The sequence below is a fragment of the Tiliqua scincoides genome, chromosome 2 (assembly GCF_035046505.1).
Source record: "Tiliqua scincoides isolate rTilSci1 chromosome 2, rTilSci1.hap2, whole genome shotgun sequence".
NCBI classification, from domain to species: Eukaryota; Metazoa; Chordata; class Lepidosauria; order Squamata; family Scincidae; genus Tiliqua; species Tiliqua scincoides.
Genome location: NC_089822.1, coordinates 225,413,541 through 225,430,765, shown reverse-complemented (window position 1 = coordinate 225,430,765; position 17,225 = coordinate 225,413,541). Strand labels below are relative to the sequence as shown.

At 43.8% G+C, this 17,225-nt stretch overlaps 1 protein-coding gene across 2 annotated transcripts in view; it reads left to right on the top strand.

The window, feature by feature from the left end:
* XPC (XPC complex subunit, DNA damage recognition and repair factor) overlaps positions 1-13,588 on the top strand; it is a 28,022-nt gene extending 14,434 nt beyond the window's left edge. The window contains exons 9-16 of one of the 2 annotated variants that reach the window (XM_066614204.1): positions 150-707; positions 2,167-2,327; positions 3,588-3,669; positions 4,862-4,996; positions 7,224-7,393; positions 9,586-9,679; positions 10,724-10,813; positions 12,260-13,588. In XM_066614204.1, coding sequence (XP_066470301.1) covers positions 150-707; positions 2,167-2,327; positions 3,588-3,669; positions 4,862-4,996; positions 7,224-7,393; positions 9,586-9,679; positions 10,724-10,813; positions 12,260-12,475 — 1,506 coding nt within the window. In that variant the 3' untranslated portion in view covers positions 12,476-13,588. Of the gene's footprint in view, positions 1-149; positions 1,098-2,166; positions 2,328-3,587; positions 3,670-4,861; positions 4,997-7,223; positions 7,394-9,585; positions 9,680-10,723; positions 10,814-12,259 lie in introns of both variants that reach the window. The other variant, XM_066614203.1, reaches the window with a different exon arrangement.
* The last annotated feature ends 3,637 nt before the right edge of the window (positions 13,589-17,225 follow it).

Here is a 17,225-nt window from a genome sequence, read left to right as displayed (position 1 = left end):
ATGCTGAATGCACTGAACAACCAGTTCAGTGTTTAGTAGCTCTTTTAATGCGATTGAACCTAATGGAATACATTGGAATTTGGGGCACTCGTGGGTAAGTTAAGTTTAAATAACTTCCAAATTCATGTCCTCTTGTTTTGCTCTTTCAGGGGAAGCCCTCATCCAAAAAGCGCATTGTCAGTACTGTTTCTGAGGAGTCTGATAGCTCTGCCAAAAAGCCCAAGGTTGCATCCAGAAAAGGCACAGGACTAAAGCCCAAACAAGTGGCAGACCCAGACAAGATTCTGTCAAGGAACCAAGAAAGTGTCAAGAAACAGAACTCCACTGGAACCAAAAAGACAAGTAAATCTACAGTACTTGGAGGTGTTCAGAAAGAAACAGCATCTGGTGATGGAGAGACCAGCCTGAGGGAAAAGGAAGCTCTAGGGAGGCCCAAAAACAACCGCCAGCGAAGAGTGGCCTCAAAAGTATCATATAAAGAGGAGAGTGGAAGTGATGAGGGCAGTGATTCTGAATTCTGTGCTTCGGAAGAAGAAGAGGATGAGAGTGATATCTCTGATGAAGATTTTGAGACTCCCAAAAGGAAGCAGAGGTTGTCACTGGGAGCCCCTAAAACAAAAGGAGCTGTTAACAGCAGGCGGAAATCTGCACCTCCAGTGTTGAAAGTATCCAAGAATGAGGAGACAATGGAGAGTTCCTCAGGGAAGGTAGCTACCTCAGGTTCTTCAAACCCACCAAAGAAAAGAAACAAAATTATTTCTAGTAGTGACGATGAAGGAAAGCAGGAAGCAGTTAAGTTGAGAGGCTCAGACCAGTGGGTGGAAGTGTTCCTTGAGCGGGAAGATAAGTGGGTGTGTGTGGACTGTGTTCGTGGCTCTGTGGGTCAACCTTTGCTGTGTTTCAAGTATGCCACCAAACCAGTGTGCTACATCATTGGCATTGACAATGATGGGTGCGTGAAGGACGTAACACAAAGATATGACCCTGCATGGATGACCTCAACGAGAAAACGTCGTGTGGAGGCCCAGTGGTGGGAGGACACTTTGGCCCCATATAGAAGCCCCTTTGTAAAAAGGGAGGAAAAAGAAGAAAAAGAGGTAAATAGAAGGAAATTTTCCTATGACCAAAATTAACTCCCGATTGGTTCAGTGCTTCCACATCCTCTCATAGTTTTTTTAGTCCTGTGCAAAACAGGACATGGAAAGATTTATTTAGTACTAGAATATTTTCTTCCTTGGCGATTGTGCCCTGGTCATATGCATACCTGGACACATTAGCAGATGTCATTTAGATTCCAATGTGCTACTAGTCGTTGGCAGAAGGACCAAGATACTGATTTCAAAAAACAGATTTCCTGTATTAACACACAAACTCTTTTAACAGAAGGACACTCCAAAGCTTATTCTTACAGTAGCATCACTGTGAAAATAATCTGGTTTGATAGGGACTATCTTCCTTGGTAGGATCTGATCTATATAGAGAGGAATCCTGCTAGGTTAGTCCAAGGGTCCGTTTAATCCAGCATCCAGTTCACAGCAGATGCCCCTGAGATGTTTACAAGCAGAACATTCATCACTGTCCCTGCCACCTGATGTTCAGTGGTATACTCCCTCTGATCATGGAAGGTCTGTTGGCCATTGTGACTAATAGCTGTTGATAATCCTGTTTTTCATGAACAGTGAGACAGGTAGATTTGACTCTGCATCCGAGTATAATAAGAGTATCTAGAAAAGGGTGCCAGAAAAAGCCACTTACATATCTGAACTCTGACACTGAGTACTGAATGATGACAACTGGTTCGCATTAAGCCTTGATCATACTGAGTTTGTTTGATTTCTGTAATTCTCTGCTTGTAAGAGTGTGTACTTGAGAGCTGGTTCGCCCATACATGCATACCATTTACGTCTTGCCACTTGTTTGTTGGTATTTAATTGCTTCCAGCTGAATATCTGAACCATCTCCATTCAAAAGAAGTCCATCTGAGGTGATGTGGAAGTTTGGTCTGTGGTGTTAGAGATGTGATGGCTCAGTCATACATACAGGACGTTACTTGCTCAGATGAAGAAATGTGCATGTATAAACTGATTCTGATACTGCTTTTCTTTTCCAACCTGCTTATATGGGGATAAACTTTAACGTCTACCACTAACAGCATAATTCCCACAGTTTCTAGTGAAACTCCAAGACCAGCCTCTGCCAACAGCCATTGGGGAATATAAGAACCACCCGCTTTATGCCTTGAAGAGGCATATCCTTAAATATCAAGCCATCTATCCTGAAACTGCTGCTATACTAGGATATTGTCGAGGGGAGGCTGTGTACTCCAGGTGAGACATCCCTCAGGTGTGTATGGCTTCACTTGGTACACCATTCTGTGGTCAGATATTGGACTCCCTGTTGCAGGCATGTTCAGTAAAATAAAAACAAAAAATCAATCTATTCCAGGACTGTTTGAAAAGAAAAAAATGCTTATGTGGTACATGGTAGCAGACATCAGTTCTCAAATGCAAGTCGATTTTTGAAATGCACTTTGATTAATTAGAACTGTGTACAGTATTCTGATTCTGAATTTTCCACATTTAACTCAATTAACAGGGTTTTTATGTTTTTTACAAGCTCCACAAAAGTGTAAGATTTGTTTCTGGAGTGCACAGTTCAGTGTTCTAAGAATCCTAGCATTGGTTTATCTTTTTGTAAATAAATCAAGTTTCTAGCCCTTCTGACAATGAATATAGGATGGACGTGTGTGAGTAATACCTGCTTAAATCCTAGAAGAAGTCCTGATAGTTGGAAAATGGGGCTTAAGTACCCTATGTTATATCTTGCCCCTCTCCATGTCTAGCAGAAGTGAAATTAATTATGCAAACTTCATAAAATATGCCCATTTTCAACGTTTGTACTGGTAATAGAATTCAGATACCTTGTGGCCATAGAATTTGGTGGCATTGTCACGTAACTTTTGGGTGTTTTTTTTGGGGGGGAGGGGTAATATTCAGTGTAGTAAATTAGTAGCTAAAAATTAATGGTGGATCCAAAGGCGCATTTCCACTAGTGGAAAAGTTCTTCAGTGCCCAGAATGACTGCTTCTGATTTAATGAAAGAATATTGCATAACAAAGTGACCCCCCCAGATCCAGAGGACCTCTTCTGTCTGCACAGGCTCTTGTGTAATACTTCGCTTGAGCTCTCTTCCAGACCTTTTTAGAAGTCCTGTGCTACACCCTATCTCTTTCTTTCTTCATTCATCATGCTTCTTGTACTGTAACACAATTCCCAATCAGTGGTCCCGCAAAGCTACACAGCTCAGAGCTTGGTTGAAGCAGAAGTCGGCAATGGCATGATGATATCATGACTAAATGCTGGGAAGATGCTGCTATGCTGATTTTTAGGGGGAACCCTGTCCTTGATGCATTGTGACCCTGCACTGTGTGAAATCCTCCACTAGTGCTTTTACAAGAGTTCACAGAACAACGCTCTTACCATATTCTCTCTCCGCTCATGGTTTTGTTTTGTGTTTTTTAAATCTAAGCCATAGTGTATGTTCACCTGGAGACTGCATGCTCAGCTGTATCCTTTGGGCTTTTTCAGAGACTGTATCCATACACTGCACTCCAAGGATACCTGGTTGAAGCAAGCTCGTGTTGTGAGGGTTGGAGAAGTGCCCTTTAAGGTAAGGGGAGCAACAGGAATCTATAGATGTCTGTAGCTCACTGGTAGGAGAGTGGCAGGAGGATATGTGTATGCATGAGACCTTACGTTCCATCTCATATCCAGATGTATTCGGTTCAGGGTGCAGAGGGTGTAGCTGGGCTAGGAAGAGTCTGTGTTTGTATAACCCTGGAGAACCAAGTTCAGGAACTGCTCCTGTTCAGGATGAGCAGTGTTGGAGAATAGACCATTGCCTTGACTTAATAGAATGCACTATTTTAATCTAGTGTTCTGAGGGTGGCCTTGGATGTTCCAAGGAAACAGTATGAGACCCGCAATGACATGTGAGTTCTGTTTTGCTACATTGTATCATGTGAAGCTGCGTACAATACAAGCAGCATACTTCATGGGGAGAGGAGCAACGTTCAGATGAATGCCTAGCTTATGTGCCTCACTAGCAAGAGAGATGCAGTGGTCTGTGCTTTGAATGCTGACAACATTGTAATGAGGATGTGCAGGAGGTGGGAATGAGAAAAGGTGCTGGTCTGTGATGATTTCTCATCATCCCCCCAGTCAAACCTGTGTCTGGTTGCTGGTTTATGAAGTTGGTTGGGTGTGGGAGGAGTGGAGTAAGTAGAATAGAGAGACAGCATGCTGGAGCCTCAGATCATGGACAGGCAGAAGAACAATTGATAGGAGACGTGGGAATAAGCAAGCAATATTTGCCTGCTCTGGGGACATTTTTGTCAAAGTGGCCAATGTTTGCAACATCAGATTTTTTCCAAATTCCTTCTGAGTTGTAATAGTATCTGATTTGTTGTGAGGTCACTCACTGAATCTGTTTCATTGGTTTAGAGCTTTATATTTGCTTTGCTTATGGTTACTGCTTTTAAAAACTTTGTTAACCATCCTGAGAGCTGTTGACTGAGAGGCAGTAGCAACACTTAAATGAATAACCTGAAGGTCTCCTGGCACAGAATCCTAGGCCCCTGAGTGTTCTCAATTTGGCCTGAAGCATTTTGTTGAAGTGGTAGCAACCCTTATGAAGAGCCGTCTTTGTGACCGACAAAGTGGCACTTAGCTGTACTTAACTGTACATAGCTGGAGGAGATTGGGTCTGGCTACCCTTACTCCATCCACCGAGCTATGGGCAATAGATGAGAAGGTAAGACTAACTTTGGAATGTGTTGCATTCAGCTGTTGTATTTGCACAGATGGTCAAAGGCTATTCTAACCAGGCGCGGAGGGCACGAATGGCAGAACCTGCGAACCGGGAGAAAAAAGACTTGCCACTCTATGGCCTCTGGCAGACAGAAGTGTATCAACCCCCTGTGGCAGTGGATGGAAAGGTGAGCTGGAGAAAAGATAAAGTGATGTGCCTACACTTCACTATTTTTTAATACAGAGAGGAGACTAACTGAAGCAGGAACTGTCCTGCTTCCAGTTAATGTTCAGTTAGTCTCTAGCGTGCAGGCAACCAGCCTGCATGTCACGTTCTTCAGTGAAGCCAGACTGCTGCTGAGTTAAGCAGGAAACACCTGTCCTTCTAGTGCAGGGGTCGGCAACCTGCGGCTCTAGAGCTGCATGTGGCTCTTTCAGCTGTCTGCTGCGGCTCCTCCCGGTGAAAGTGGCAAAGGGGGTAACAGGAGGCACCTGTGTTGGGAGGGCAGGCTGCTTCCCTCCGCCCCCTGAGCTCACTGCCCTCCTCTCCATTCACCCCCACCTGCCCTGCATTGGTTTCCTTTTTCAATTTTGCCCACTCTGCAGGCTTAAGCTCCCTGTTTTTCCCTTCCCCAGCAGGACGCCCTCCTTGTCAACCATTGCCAGCCCTTGCAGCCCGCCTTTCCCTGAGCAGGTCCCCACAGTGCAAGGAGAGGCTTTTCCTCCACAGCTGAGGAGACATCCTGTGTGTCTACTTAGTAGTAAGCCCCATTACAGTGGATGAAGCTTACGCCCAGGAAAGGGTGCCTGGGATGGCAGCCTTGGAGCCTGCTCAAGGCCAAGCGCAAGGACGGGTGAGTGGGAGCCTGCGCAGGTCTGTTCAAGAGCAAGCCCCGATGTAGTCTCTGGGCTACTCCCAGGAAGGTGTGGAGGGCTGTAGCCTCAGCCCCCTCCTGTGCAGGTCTACTCACAAGTAAGCTGTAGTCAGTGGGGCTTCCTCCCAGGAAGATGTGGAGGGCTGTAGCATCAGCCTCCTCCTGTGCAGGTCTACTCACAAGTAGTCAGTGAGGCTTCCTCCCAGGAAAGTGTGGAGAGGACTGCAACCTGAGAGCTCCAACCAACTTGTCTGCTCAGAAGTTCCCATTGTAGTCAATGGGGTTTACTCCCAGGATAGTGTGGAGAGGGTTGCAGCCTGAGTGAGAGAGGGCAGGCAGGCAGGCAGGGCAGAAGCTGGCCTGTGGCTGCCCCCCACCTTTCCCCCCCCAGCTCTGGCTTCTCCTCTTCTCCACCTCTGGAGTCTGTGTCCTTTTTTCCTTCCAGCAGGGTGCCTCTGGAAGGTGGGGGGAGTTCTTTAGTATCCATGTAAGATAAGCAGATGTATTGGAATCGTGGAAGATCTGGTGAGGAGGTAGATGTGGTGTCAGCAGTGGCCCCTTTAAGGGTAAGACCTGGGTATCCAGCAGAGTGTGCTGCACAGCTGCAGCCACTTGAAGGCAATAGGGCCCCCAGGGATATAAGGAGCACCTGAGGCAGGAAGGGGGGTGTGGGTTGGAGAAAGAGTGCAGGTTGGAGGGGAGACTGACCTGCCTTATTGACTTGGATATTCTGACTGATTTGACTGACTTACTTTGGAATCTGACCTTGGACTGTGTCTTGGCTTATTGACTTTGGACTCTGCCCTGGATGCTCTGACTGACTTTGTGACTAATGGACTGCTGGAGACACTGGAGTTTGGTGTGTGGCTGCTGTGCCCAAGACCTGCTGAGGACCCAGGGTCTGCTGTAATGGCGGGAGGCTGCTGGCAGGAGAGAGGACCTCTGCAGGTTGAACAGGCGAGCTACCCTGGAGGTGGGGTCCAGCAGGAGTGCAGGGCAGAACCAGGGTCATTTGTTGGGGGAAAGAAGGGAAGCTAATTTGCTTAAAGTGGGCCTAATTCTCCAGGCAGAGAATGGCCTTGGAATCAGGCAAAACACCATAGAGGACCAGGCATCTGAAAACACAGGACAAGAATGTATGACAAAACTAACTAAAAGCTACAAGAGGGGGCTACATTATAAAAATTGGACCTATAAGAGCATAAAGGTTAAAAAAAACAACAACTATATATGCAGTGTTATCTTCATTTTAGATGTCAAAAGGGTTTTGTGGCTCCTGAGGTTTTTTCCTCTGGAAAACGGGTCCAAATGGCTCTTTGAGTGTTTAAGGTTGCCGACCCCTGTTCTAGTGTCACTAAATATAAACAAAGGTAATATAATGGGCACAAGGGCGCCCCCTGGATCTGCAGCTAACTGAATCTGTAGATCTGTAGAGACTCCTGTATTTTTCAATTCAGGCAGTAGCTATTGTGATGTTGCCATCTCAGCAAGAACCAGTCTCTCTTTAAAAGCATTAATGTCATTTCTTTTTTGCCTTCAGGTTCCCCGGAATGAATTTGGCAACGTGTATCTCTTCCAGCCCAGCATGTTACCAGTCGGCTGTGTGCAGCTAAATCTTCCTAACCTTCATAGAGTGGCACGCAAGTTGGATATTGACTGTGTTCCAGCCGTAACTGGATTTGATTTTCATGCTGGCTACTCACACCCAGTGTATGTCACAGTTTTGCTTTACTGGGGTTGGTTCAGAATCATTTTTGTAGGGAGACTGGGAAGCAGTCGGAAGCTCTTTTAGCCTTCCTTTTTTTGAAAATTCAGTAGATGAGTCCAGTGGTCTTCATGTGTAGTCTGTCAATGGGGAACTTCAGATATAATTACATATGTCTCCCTACAGTGTGTTGAATGAAATTTAGCTTTTATCATGTCCCAGCAGAATCACACAATCTTCTCAGAAATGGGTGTAAACAGGTATTGTGCTGCTTTCGCCAACACTTTATTTATTTATTTGAGAGATTTATACCCCAACTTTCCACTCTGCTTTAGGGTCCTCAAGGTGACTTACAACAATATTTCAGTAAAAACAATGCTAAAAACATTAAAACACTTAATACCACAAAAGCAATAAAACACAGTTGGATCACAGATTAAAAGATGTTGCATAAAAAATGCTATCCCCCCCCCCCAATTTAAAAGCTTCCCTAAATGAAAAGGTCTTGAGACCCTGCCAAAAGGACTCCAAAGAGGGAACTGTTCTCAATTCCAGAGGGAGGGAATTCCACAAATTGGGTGCCACCACTGAGAATGCCCTATTTCTTGCCGCCATCCCCATCGCCTCTACTTGTGGCAGCACAGTTAGAAGGGCCCCCTCTGATGACCTGAGCGAACGGGCAGAATTATATGGAAGGAGGCGGTCCCTCAAATACCCTGAACCCGAACTGTAAAGGGCTTTAAAAGTCAAAACTAGCATTTTGAATTCAGCCCGGAAACAAACCGGAAGCCAGTGTAGTCGCTGAAGCAATGGCCCGACAGAGTCAGACTGGCACGCCTCAGGAACCACACGGGCAGCCACGTTCTGCACTAGCTCATCACATCACACCTAATACATCTAAGCAGTAGTAGCAGAAGTGGGTCAAGCTGAATTGGTGAAGGCTCCTTGCTAAATGAAACTAGTATAATTTGCACAGTAAATTCAGTATGGTTCCTGGTCATAGGGGCAGGATATCCATTTTATGTGGGAAGCCCATAAATAGAATAATACATATCCCTGTCCTCCACCCTGCATGTGTAGCTTCAAAATTTCCTTCCCCAGTTATGGAACTGAACTGGATTTGTGTGTGGTCCTACCCTCTCTTTTGTCTACTACTGAAAAAATAAGAAGAAGCAACACAAGGCCTTAGCAAAGTTGCCATAGGTAAGAAGTCTGGGGATCGCTGAGGAATGTGTGTAGCCCGGGAGCAAAGGAGAACTGGCTGCAAAGCCTGGCTTGCTCAGATACATATTTTATGTGTTATATATATTAATTTCCTGTACTGAAATGAAGGCTTCTAGTGGTCTTCCATCCAAAGTACTGGTCAGGTCCATGCTTGCTTAGTTTCAGAAATGCTACAGCACCAGGGACACCAACATGCCCAGATAAGATTTGGAGGGAGGCTGTTTTATCAGTGCATGTCATTTATAGTTTCCCCCTCCTTCTCCAGCAAATTCAGGGTGATACTGATGGAGGGTTATAGCCCATTTATCCTGACAACAACCTTTTTGGGGTAAATGAGGCTGAAACGATGACTGTCCCAGCATCCCTCAGTGAGCCAGCTTGTTGAACAACAATTTGAATGCTGGTCTCCCTGATCCAAGGCTAAGGACCTGTCTACTGCAACAGCGCTACTCCAAGTGGTGGTCCGCAGACCAGTACCAGTCTGCACACCATTGGCTGCTGGTCTGTGGCAAATTTCCAGGAAAGAAAGAAACCATAGTAACAATATGGCACAGATCTGGTAGTGTTTCCTTGTACATTGTGGGGGGGGGAGGGGAGAAATGCTGGTCCACCACATCAGATAGTTTGAGAAGTACTGCAGTGCGCTACACTGGCTCTTCTGTATCAGAAGCAGGCTGCAGAGATGCAAAGCACCCACCTCTGCATTTTCTGTTGGGCAGGGTGTGCCACCAAACTATGACAGAACCACATCAAAGTTACCAGCCAGTAGTTCAGTTTTTTTCTGCATAATCTGGACTTGGTGCAAAGAGTCAGGGTTTGTTGCCCACTTTTCCAGCTTGCTTTCTAAGCATCGATAAGCTATTCCCTTTGCACAGAAACAGCCTCTGGATTGCTATTTGTCCTGCTTTGTCAGGCAAAAATGCCCCACTTCAATGCATAAAAATGCCTCGGTTGCCGTGTTCTTCCTCCCCAGCACTGAAGGTTATGTAGTGTGTGAAGAGTACAAAGAAGTGCTTGTTGAAGCCTGGGCAAATGAAGAAGCAGAGAGGGAGAAGAAGGAAAGAGAGGTGAGCATTGCTTTGAGCGTGTTGGCTTCTTAGGAAATTAAATATCTTTTGTTTAGAGACCACAGCAGCGTCGGAGAGAAATGCAGCTGGAGAAGAGGAACAGCACAATCCTGTGCATGTCTATTCAGAAGTAGGCTGCAGTGGGGCTTACGCCAAGAAAGTGTGGCCCCTTATCTACGGGGGGTTCCGTTCTGGAACTCCCACTCCTGCAGATAGCCGAAACCGTGGATATGCCCATCCTGTGGCCATGCCTGTAGCGAGTGCCCATACCTGTGGTCTGGACCCTCTGGAGGCAAGGAGAGCCTGGCTCTTCTCCCCTCCAAAGGAGCTTAGTGGGGAAGTGCAGGAATGAGGAAGGTAATAGGAGGAAGCCCCATGTGTTTTTCACTCTGAGGCCCTCAGGGGCTTCCTCAGGCCTCCCAATGGCATTAAAAACGTTACTTCCAGTTTCTCTGTGAAACTGAAAGTCATGTGTTTTTAGCTGCTGACCTCAGTCTGAGCCCAGCAGAGGCCATGGATGGACACCTGCAGCCTCTGTTGTGCTCAGTGGACCCTCCAGAGGTGAAGGGAACTCTGCCCCCTCAGCTCTGGAAGGTGATAAATTTATCTGATCCATGGATAACTGAACCAGCAAATACTGGATCCATGGATGGGGGGGGGGGTGCTCTTGTATAGGATTGCAGCCTAAATGTCTTCACAATTTCAGGTAGTGCTTGCTTGTTTGCTTGCTTTATACATACATTTATCCTGCATTTCCCCATTCAGTTTCATGTTAGGGAAAGTTCTGCATATGTAGAGATTGGAACCCCATTTTACAAGTTCTGAAATGGGGCAGCATTCCCATGGTTCCTGCTACTCATGTGCTCACATTGAACCATAGCTAGACATAGTCCCAATGTAGATTTAATAAAGACATTGTGTGCCAGTTTTTTTTTTTCATGTGGGCTGATGATGTGCCATTATGCTGTAAATGTAAGGCCTACAATTAGTGGATTTCGTCTGTGTGCCCTCTGGCTTCTAATTCTGAATGATTTTCCAAAACAGAAGCGGGAGAAGAGAGTCCTGGGGAACTGGAAATTGATGGTGAAAGGACTTCTGATCAAAGAGAGGCTGAAGGAACGCTATTCCACCAAGGTAATAAAACACTGGTCATACCAGTGTTGTTTCTGTAGAAAAGTGTTATTCCTGAGATTATTGTGGACGACATGTGCGTGGAAGCTTGCTTAAGTGACACCCTGGTAAACAGCACACTTTTTTTAGCTGACATCTCTGCCTGTTGCATAGGTGCAAGTTCAGCTAAACCTCCTTGGCTAAACCTCTGATAATGCAGCTTTCACTCTGGAATCATGGAAGTTCTGATGGTGCCCATCCTTATCTGAACATATTAAATTACTTCTTAGCAAGTCAGATCCAGGGAGAAAGGCGGGGTAATAATAATAATAATAATAATCCTCAGTCTAATTAGCTCAGTATTATCCGTGCTGATTGACAGTGGCTCTCTAAGGCTTTGGAAAAAGGTCTTTCCCTGTTTTACTTGGAGGTGCTGGGGATTGAACCTGGGATCTTCTCCATGCAACGCAGATGCTCTCCCACTGAGCTATAGTCCCTTTACTTTTTTCTGTTGCCCTTGAATTGTTAATACTAATTAGAAATTACAGTGGTTCTTGTATGGGGTGCAATATGCTTTAGTGTACTAATACTAATGCAAATTAATTTTGGAAAGAGGCATGGTCTTCCTCTTCAGGAGGCAGAATTCCTACACACCAGAAAGAGAAAACAGGATTGTCTTCCCTTCCATGTTGTGTTTTGTTGCCTGAAGTGACCGCAACAGGTAAATCACCTGGAACACTCTCTTCTGTTTTGTCAACTGTTCCACTTTGGAACATAAGAACAGCCCCACTGGATCAGGCCATAGGCCCATCTAGTCCAGCTTCCTGTATCTCACAGCGGCCCACCAAATGCCTCAGGGAGCACACCTGATAACAAGAGACCTGCATCCTGGTGCCCTCCCTTGCATTGGCATTCTGACATAGCCCATTTCTAAAATGGGCTTTAACTTTCTTTGCATTCACAACAAAGTTAGAAAGTTAAAGTAATTGCTAAAGGATAAGAACATAAGAAAAGCCTTGCTGGATCAGGCCAAGGGCCCATCTAGTTCAGCTTCCTGCATCTCAGAGTAACCCACCAAATGCTTCAGGGAGCACTCAAGCCAACATGATGCTTATATCTTGTTGCCACTCCCTTGCACCTGGTATTCAGAGACAGGCTACAGCTAAAACCTGGAAGTTGCATATAGTCGTCATGGCTTGTAACCTGTGATGGACTTTTCTTTCATAAATCTCTGAGATTCCATCTGAATATTGAACTTCTACCTATGCAACTGCATGCAATACACTGGAAAGAATTTAACCATTTCTGCTCAGCCCACAGGTGTACATATTTAATCCCTATTGCATATCTGCAGTGTTGGAAAGAGATGGCTTAATTGATGTTGCTGATGGTGTGTTTTTTTCTTCAGTATTCTCCATTCCAAAGAGTTAGCCCTGATAGGAAGTAAACGTTTTAACTTTTCTCTTCCAGAATGAGACTGAAGACACTGTGCTCAAAAAAGGGACTGAGTTCTCCTCTGATGAAGAAGGTGGACCAAGCTCAGAGACCCCAGCTGGAGACATGGCTGTTTCTTGGCCTCAGAGTCGGCTAGCGAAGGAACAGAGTGGGGGAGGAAAAAGAACGACAAGGAGCAAGAGGGAAAAGAAAGGCGAAGCAAAGCACTTGTTTCCATTTGAGAAGCTGTAACCAGTAGCTTTTTGAGTTCTCCATCATTCCAAGTGGATGCATTTTTGCCTCTGTAAATAGTCTCAGGCTCATGAAACCTATATTTGCTGCACATTAGAAACTTGGGATTGAGTCAATATATAATTGTATGTACCAATCTTTTTTGGTGAGAAGACGTCAGGGAGCTAGTAGGAAACTTTGAAAGTCTAGGCCACAATATGTACACTTCGTAATAGAAATCCAACTTTGAATTGCCTTGAAGAGTTCAAAATTGGATGAGTGTTATTCTCACCTTTCTTAGAGCTTTGGGTCTGACCTTTTTATGTCTGTGGGGTTCTGAGGAAGAGATTTATTTGAGGCTGTCCTTATTTTGAGAGCATTCCATTTCCTTTGAGCGTTTTTGTAATTTCTCCGTTACATCACCTGTTAGGAGGGTCTTTTTCACTGTCCTTTTGTGGTTCTCATTTCTTGCTTCTCTTGTTCAAAAAACAATTTACAAAGTCAGCCATCAAAGAATCCCAGGTTATTAGTATGAAGGTGGGGTAAATACCCTTTGCTTGAAAACTGTTAGAATCCTGTTAGAATCAGGAAATGGTGCCATTGTCTACATATATGGTGCAGTTCACTGGGAAGTTCTCCCACACAAGCTCCATAGAAATAAATGAGAATTATAGGAGACCACGACTGCTCTTGCACAGCTTTTGTTACATGAGTGTTTTGCAGGAGCACTTCCAGTGGATTGCATCCTTAGAGTCTGATGTAAAAGTGAGCCTTTTTCTTTCTAGTACTAAAAAGTGGTATTATGGAAGCTCTTGTGGTGCTTTCTTTTTGGGAATGTTTAATTTTTGTCTTTTTTCTTCTGTCTCTTCACAGATAAAGCTTGTGGGTCATTGTGAATTCATATAGTCAAAGTGGGACTTATGAGTAAATATACTTACACTTGTAATCTGCCTTTTCACACTTGAAGATCATTATACCACATGCCTATTATGCAACTATTTGATTTGTACACTTTTAACTGCAGAAAAGTGGTGTTTTTTACAAAATGTTTTAAGTACATACTTTATTGGCCTTGATTTTGTACTGATTTTTTTTTAAAGCTCCCTGCCATTTCACCTATCTGGAACTAGTTTTAGCACTTTAAAAAAATTCATAAAAAAATATTTTTATACTGAATCTTGATGAAAATAAAAGCTTTAATAAGATCAAATTTATGTCTAGGCCTCTTTTCTTTTCAGAGATTTCCTTTGGACAAGCAACCATATGCTTCAGCAGTTCAGACTAATTGCAGTGATGATAGCTTAGAGCAGGGGTGTCCAAAGTTTTTGGCAGGAGGGCCACATCGTCTCTCTGACACTGAGTCAGGGGCCGGGGGGGGGGGGGAAGAATTAATTTACATTTAAAATTTGAATAAGTTTACAAAAATGAATATTAAAGATGAACTTTTATGAATGAATGAGGTTCTTGCAATAACTCCTGTAAAAGGCCTTGCACAAAGCAAGGCCGGCCTTTCCTTTGCTTCTGCTACTGCATCACAGACGTGAAACAGCAAGCAGTGGAGGGAGCCCTCATCCCACAGCTCACGCGAGAGGTCAAACAGTCACCCTCACACTAAGAGCAGTTGCGTCGGGCCAGTGCAGGCTCCAACAAATTTCTGGAGGGCCAGAGGCTCATTGGAGACTGGGGGCTCCCTGAGGGCCACATTGGGAGTCCTTGAGGGCCGCAAGTGGCCCCAGGGCTGGGGTTTGGGCACCCCTGGCTTAGAGCAAGGTTTGGATCCAAAAGGTTACAATACATTCAGATCCATCACAAAAGAAATTGCATTCAGAAGAAAAAAATGGAGGAATCTTGAAGTACTTATGCAACTTCAAGGGTATATATACTGGATTCTTTGAAGTGATTTAAAAGTTTTTGTTTAAGAAATCTCCCTTAAATATTTATTAGCTGCCCTACAACATAAAGCTCTAAGGGTATCATAAGGTGAAAAAGGAAAATAAACAAGAAAACCAACTGATCCACAGCATCACAGATGCAGCAGCCAGCTTCTGGTGAGGAAATTGAGCAGCACCATTAAAAAATGACAGTCTTGAGCAAACAGGAAAATTATTTGCCAGGCACCAAAATGACATCAAAGTTGGTGCTAGGCAAGCACCTTTGAGGCGTGCATTTGAAAAACAGGTTGCCCAGACCCTGTTGTCCTCTGCTTAATTTCAGGTGACAGAAGGATTAGGAAGTGAGCCTGCTGATCAAATTGACATAGGCACTAGGTAGGCTTATGGGATAGAAAGCAGATCTTTGAACTCAAATTTTTAGTGGCCAACAATTCACTGTTTTCAGCTTTTCAGCAGCAATAAATGTTAAAAACACAGGAATCTCTCATGAGAGGTTACCTGGTTTTAATGTCTTATTGTTGAAAGAACATGCCAAAAATTTATCAAATGGTGTGTGCAGAGCAGCATTTGTCTTATCAAGACCAACACGTTCAGTGATAGACATGAAGCCTTTTTAGACTAGTTTGAGTTAGGCATTGGATGGAGTTCTTGTTATGGCCATGGATGTAGGCAGGATATCTAAAGCACTTTGCATATGTTCAGATTACACAGAAAATCTTTTGTGTCAAGGTATGTCCATGAATGTTGTTACAGCACTCTTTTTAAAGGTAAGAATAGATGGACCTAAAACATTCTTTCACAAAATTATAGGGAGTCTCTGGAAGTTTGTCACTAAAATACAGGCTTGGGAAAGAGGCACTACAGAACAAAGGGTTGTATCCTAAAAAAGCAAACTATATCAGAGCACTGTGGCATTCAATGGAAGTTAAGGTAGTCACACCTACCTTGTCTCATTTATTTAAATGGCACTTAACCAGGATTGTCTTAGGATACAACCGAAGGAAAAAGTGTTGGAGACATAGTGTACATGCACAAAAGTGAGAGACAAAGAAACAAAATGAGAGCCCTAGAAGTACTTATTGCTATGGGTCAGAACCTTGTAGCACCATAGGAACTACAGCACTATAGCTCCTGCCTATGTCATGATAGAAACATCAGAATACTCAGCTTACGTGGATGACCTCTGCAATAAAACTTCCTAGGACAGCATTGCCTCAGTTGGCTGGCTAGCTGATTCTAACATGAAAGGAAACAATATCACAGATTCCCCTTCCCCACTGCCTATAACTTATGAGGCTACCCAACACAGGAGGAAAGAGTTGCATTGCAATACTCCTGTAGTGCTTGGATAACATCAGAATAGGCTTTAAGTCACACAGCCATCTCCAGCATGGTATCTGCTATGCTGGGATTGCAAGCCAAGGCAATTGTGTGCCACTGGCATTCACAGAACATTACATGAATCAAGGAAGACTTTTCAGCCATTACAGCAGATGTAGATGTGTGACTTCACTTTCAGTGTTAACTGAGTAGGACTGCAAATAAGATACACTGAATTCTGAGATTTAATTCTGAGTAAATATACATAGGCTTGCACTGTAGGTATCATTGAACTGATTTAAAAACAAAGACACTGACATTTGTAAAGTTTTATTCATAATATATAAAAGTCTGGCACTTCCACCCATAGGGGAAAAAAAAACCATTTCAAAAGCTATTGTAAGATATATAACTGATCTGGATTATTTCCCACTCACAGAAGCTTGAAGACAGGCATGATAGCTGGTGCTTAGTGCTAGAGGTATTTGAAAATGGTGTTATTTTACTCAGAAGTAAGCCCATTGTGTTCAGTAAGAATTAGGCTGTAATCTATTTTACTCACTGGAACCAAACACCTCTACTTATTGCACATGGTTGCTAACATTACCAACAATATCTTATGTAGCAGACAGTATAAATCTGTTTTGTCTGGACTATGTTGAGATCATTTGCCTATTATGGCCCTAGACCCAGAGATCCCATGCCTGGCAGTATTTTAACACCCAAACTGGGATAAGTTCACATCAATACTAAAAATTAAAAAGTGTCATCTTTTCAGGGGCTGACACTCATGCCAACAGTCTCCATTAGGGATTAAAGAAAATACAGGTCCAACCTTGTTATACACAGATTTTTTTATACACCGATTTGACTCAACATGAATGGCCACAGCAAATGAGAAGGAATGTGCTGATCCCTGGAGAAGGGGAAAAATGCATCTTTTAAAAATCACAGTTTTAAAAGCTGCTTTTCTTGCTGCTGTAGAGGGACAGTCATACAAAACATTACAGGTATAACCTAATTATCCAAGGATTTTCCACCTATGGAAGAGCCCTTTTAATTAAAGGAAAGCAGTCATTTAACAATATGGGGGAAAAAATTTTTCCATCTCAACGATGAGAAAAACCTTTAAATTAAAGGAAAACAGTCATTTAACAATAGCCTGTTAATGCAAGAGAGGGCAGCTTTGGCTAACAATCCATCAATCATTCTCTCTCTTGACTCCAAGGCAAGTGACCCCTCCCTTCCCCCGAGCATGTGAATGAAAGATAATCACTTTGTTCTGGGTGAAGGAAGGGGTTGCAGCCTTGAAGCCTTTCTAAATGCCTGAAGAGAGATTGATTGATGGATTGTCTGCTTAATGACTCTGTGTTACATCACAAAGGTCAGCAAGGCTGTTTTTAAATCACCTAGCAAAAGGACATTGTTTTTTAAATGGATTTTGCTTTAATGCAATTTTTGCCATCCACATGAGTTTAGGCAACAGAACCCTTGTGAATAATGAGACTCAAACTATATGGCTTAAACCCCTAGTGATGATTAGGGAAGGAGACATTTAT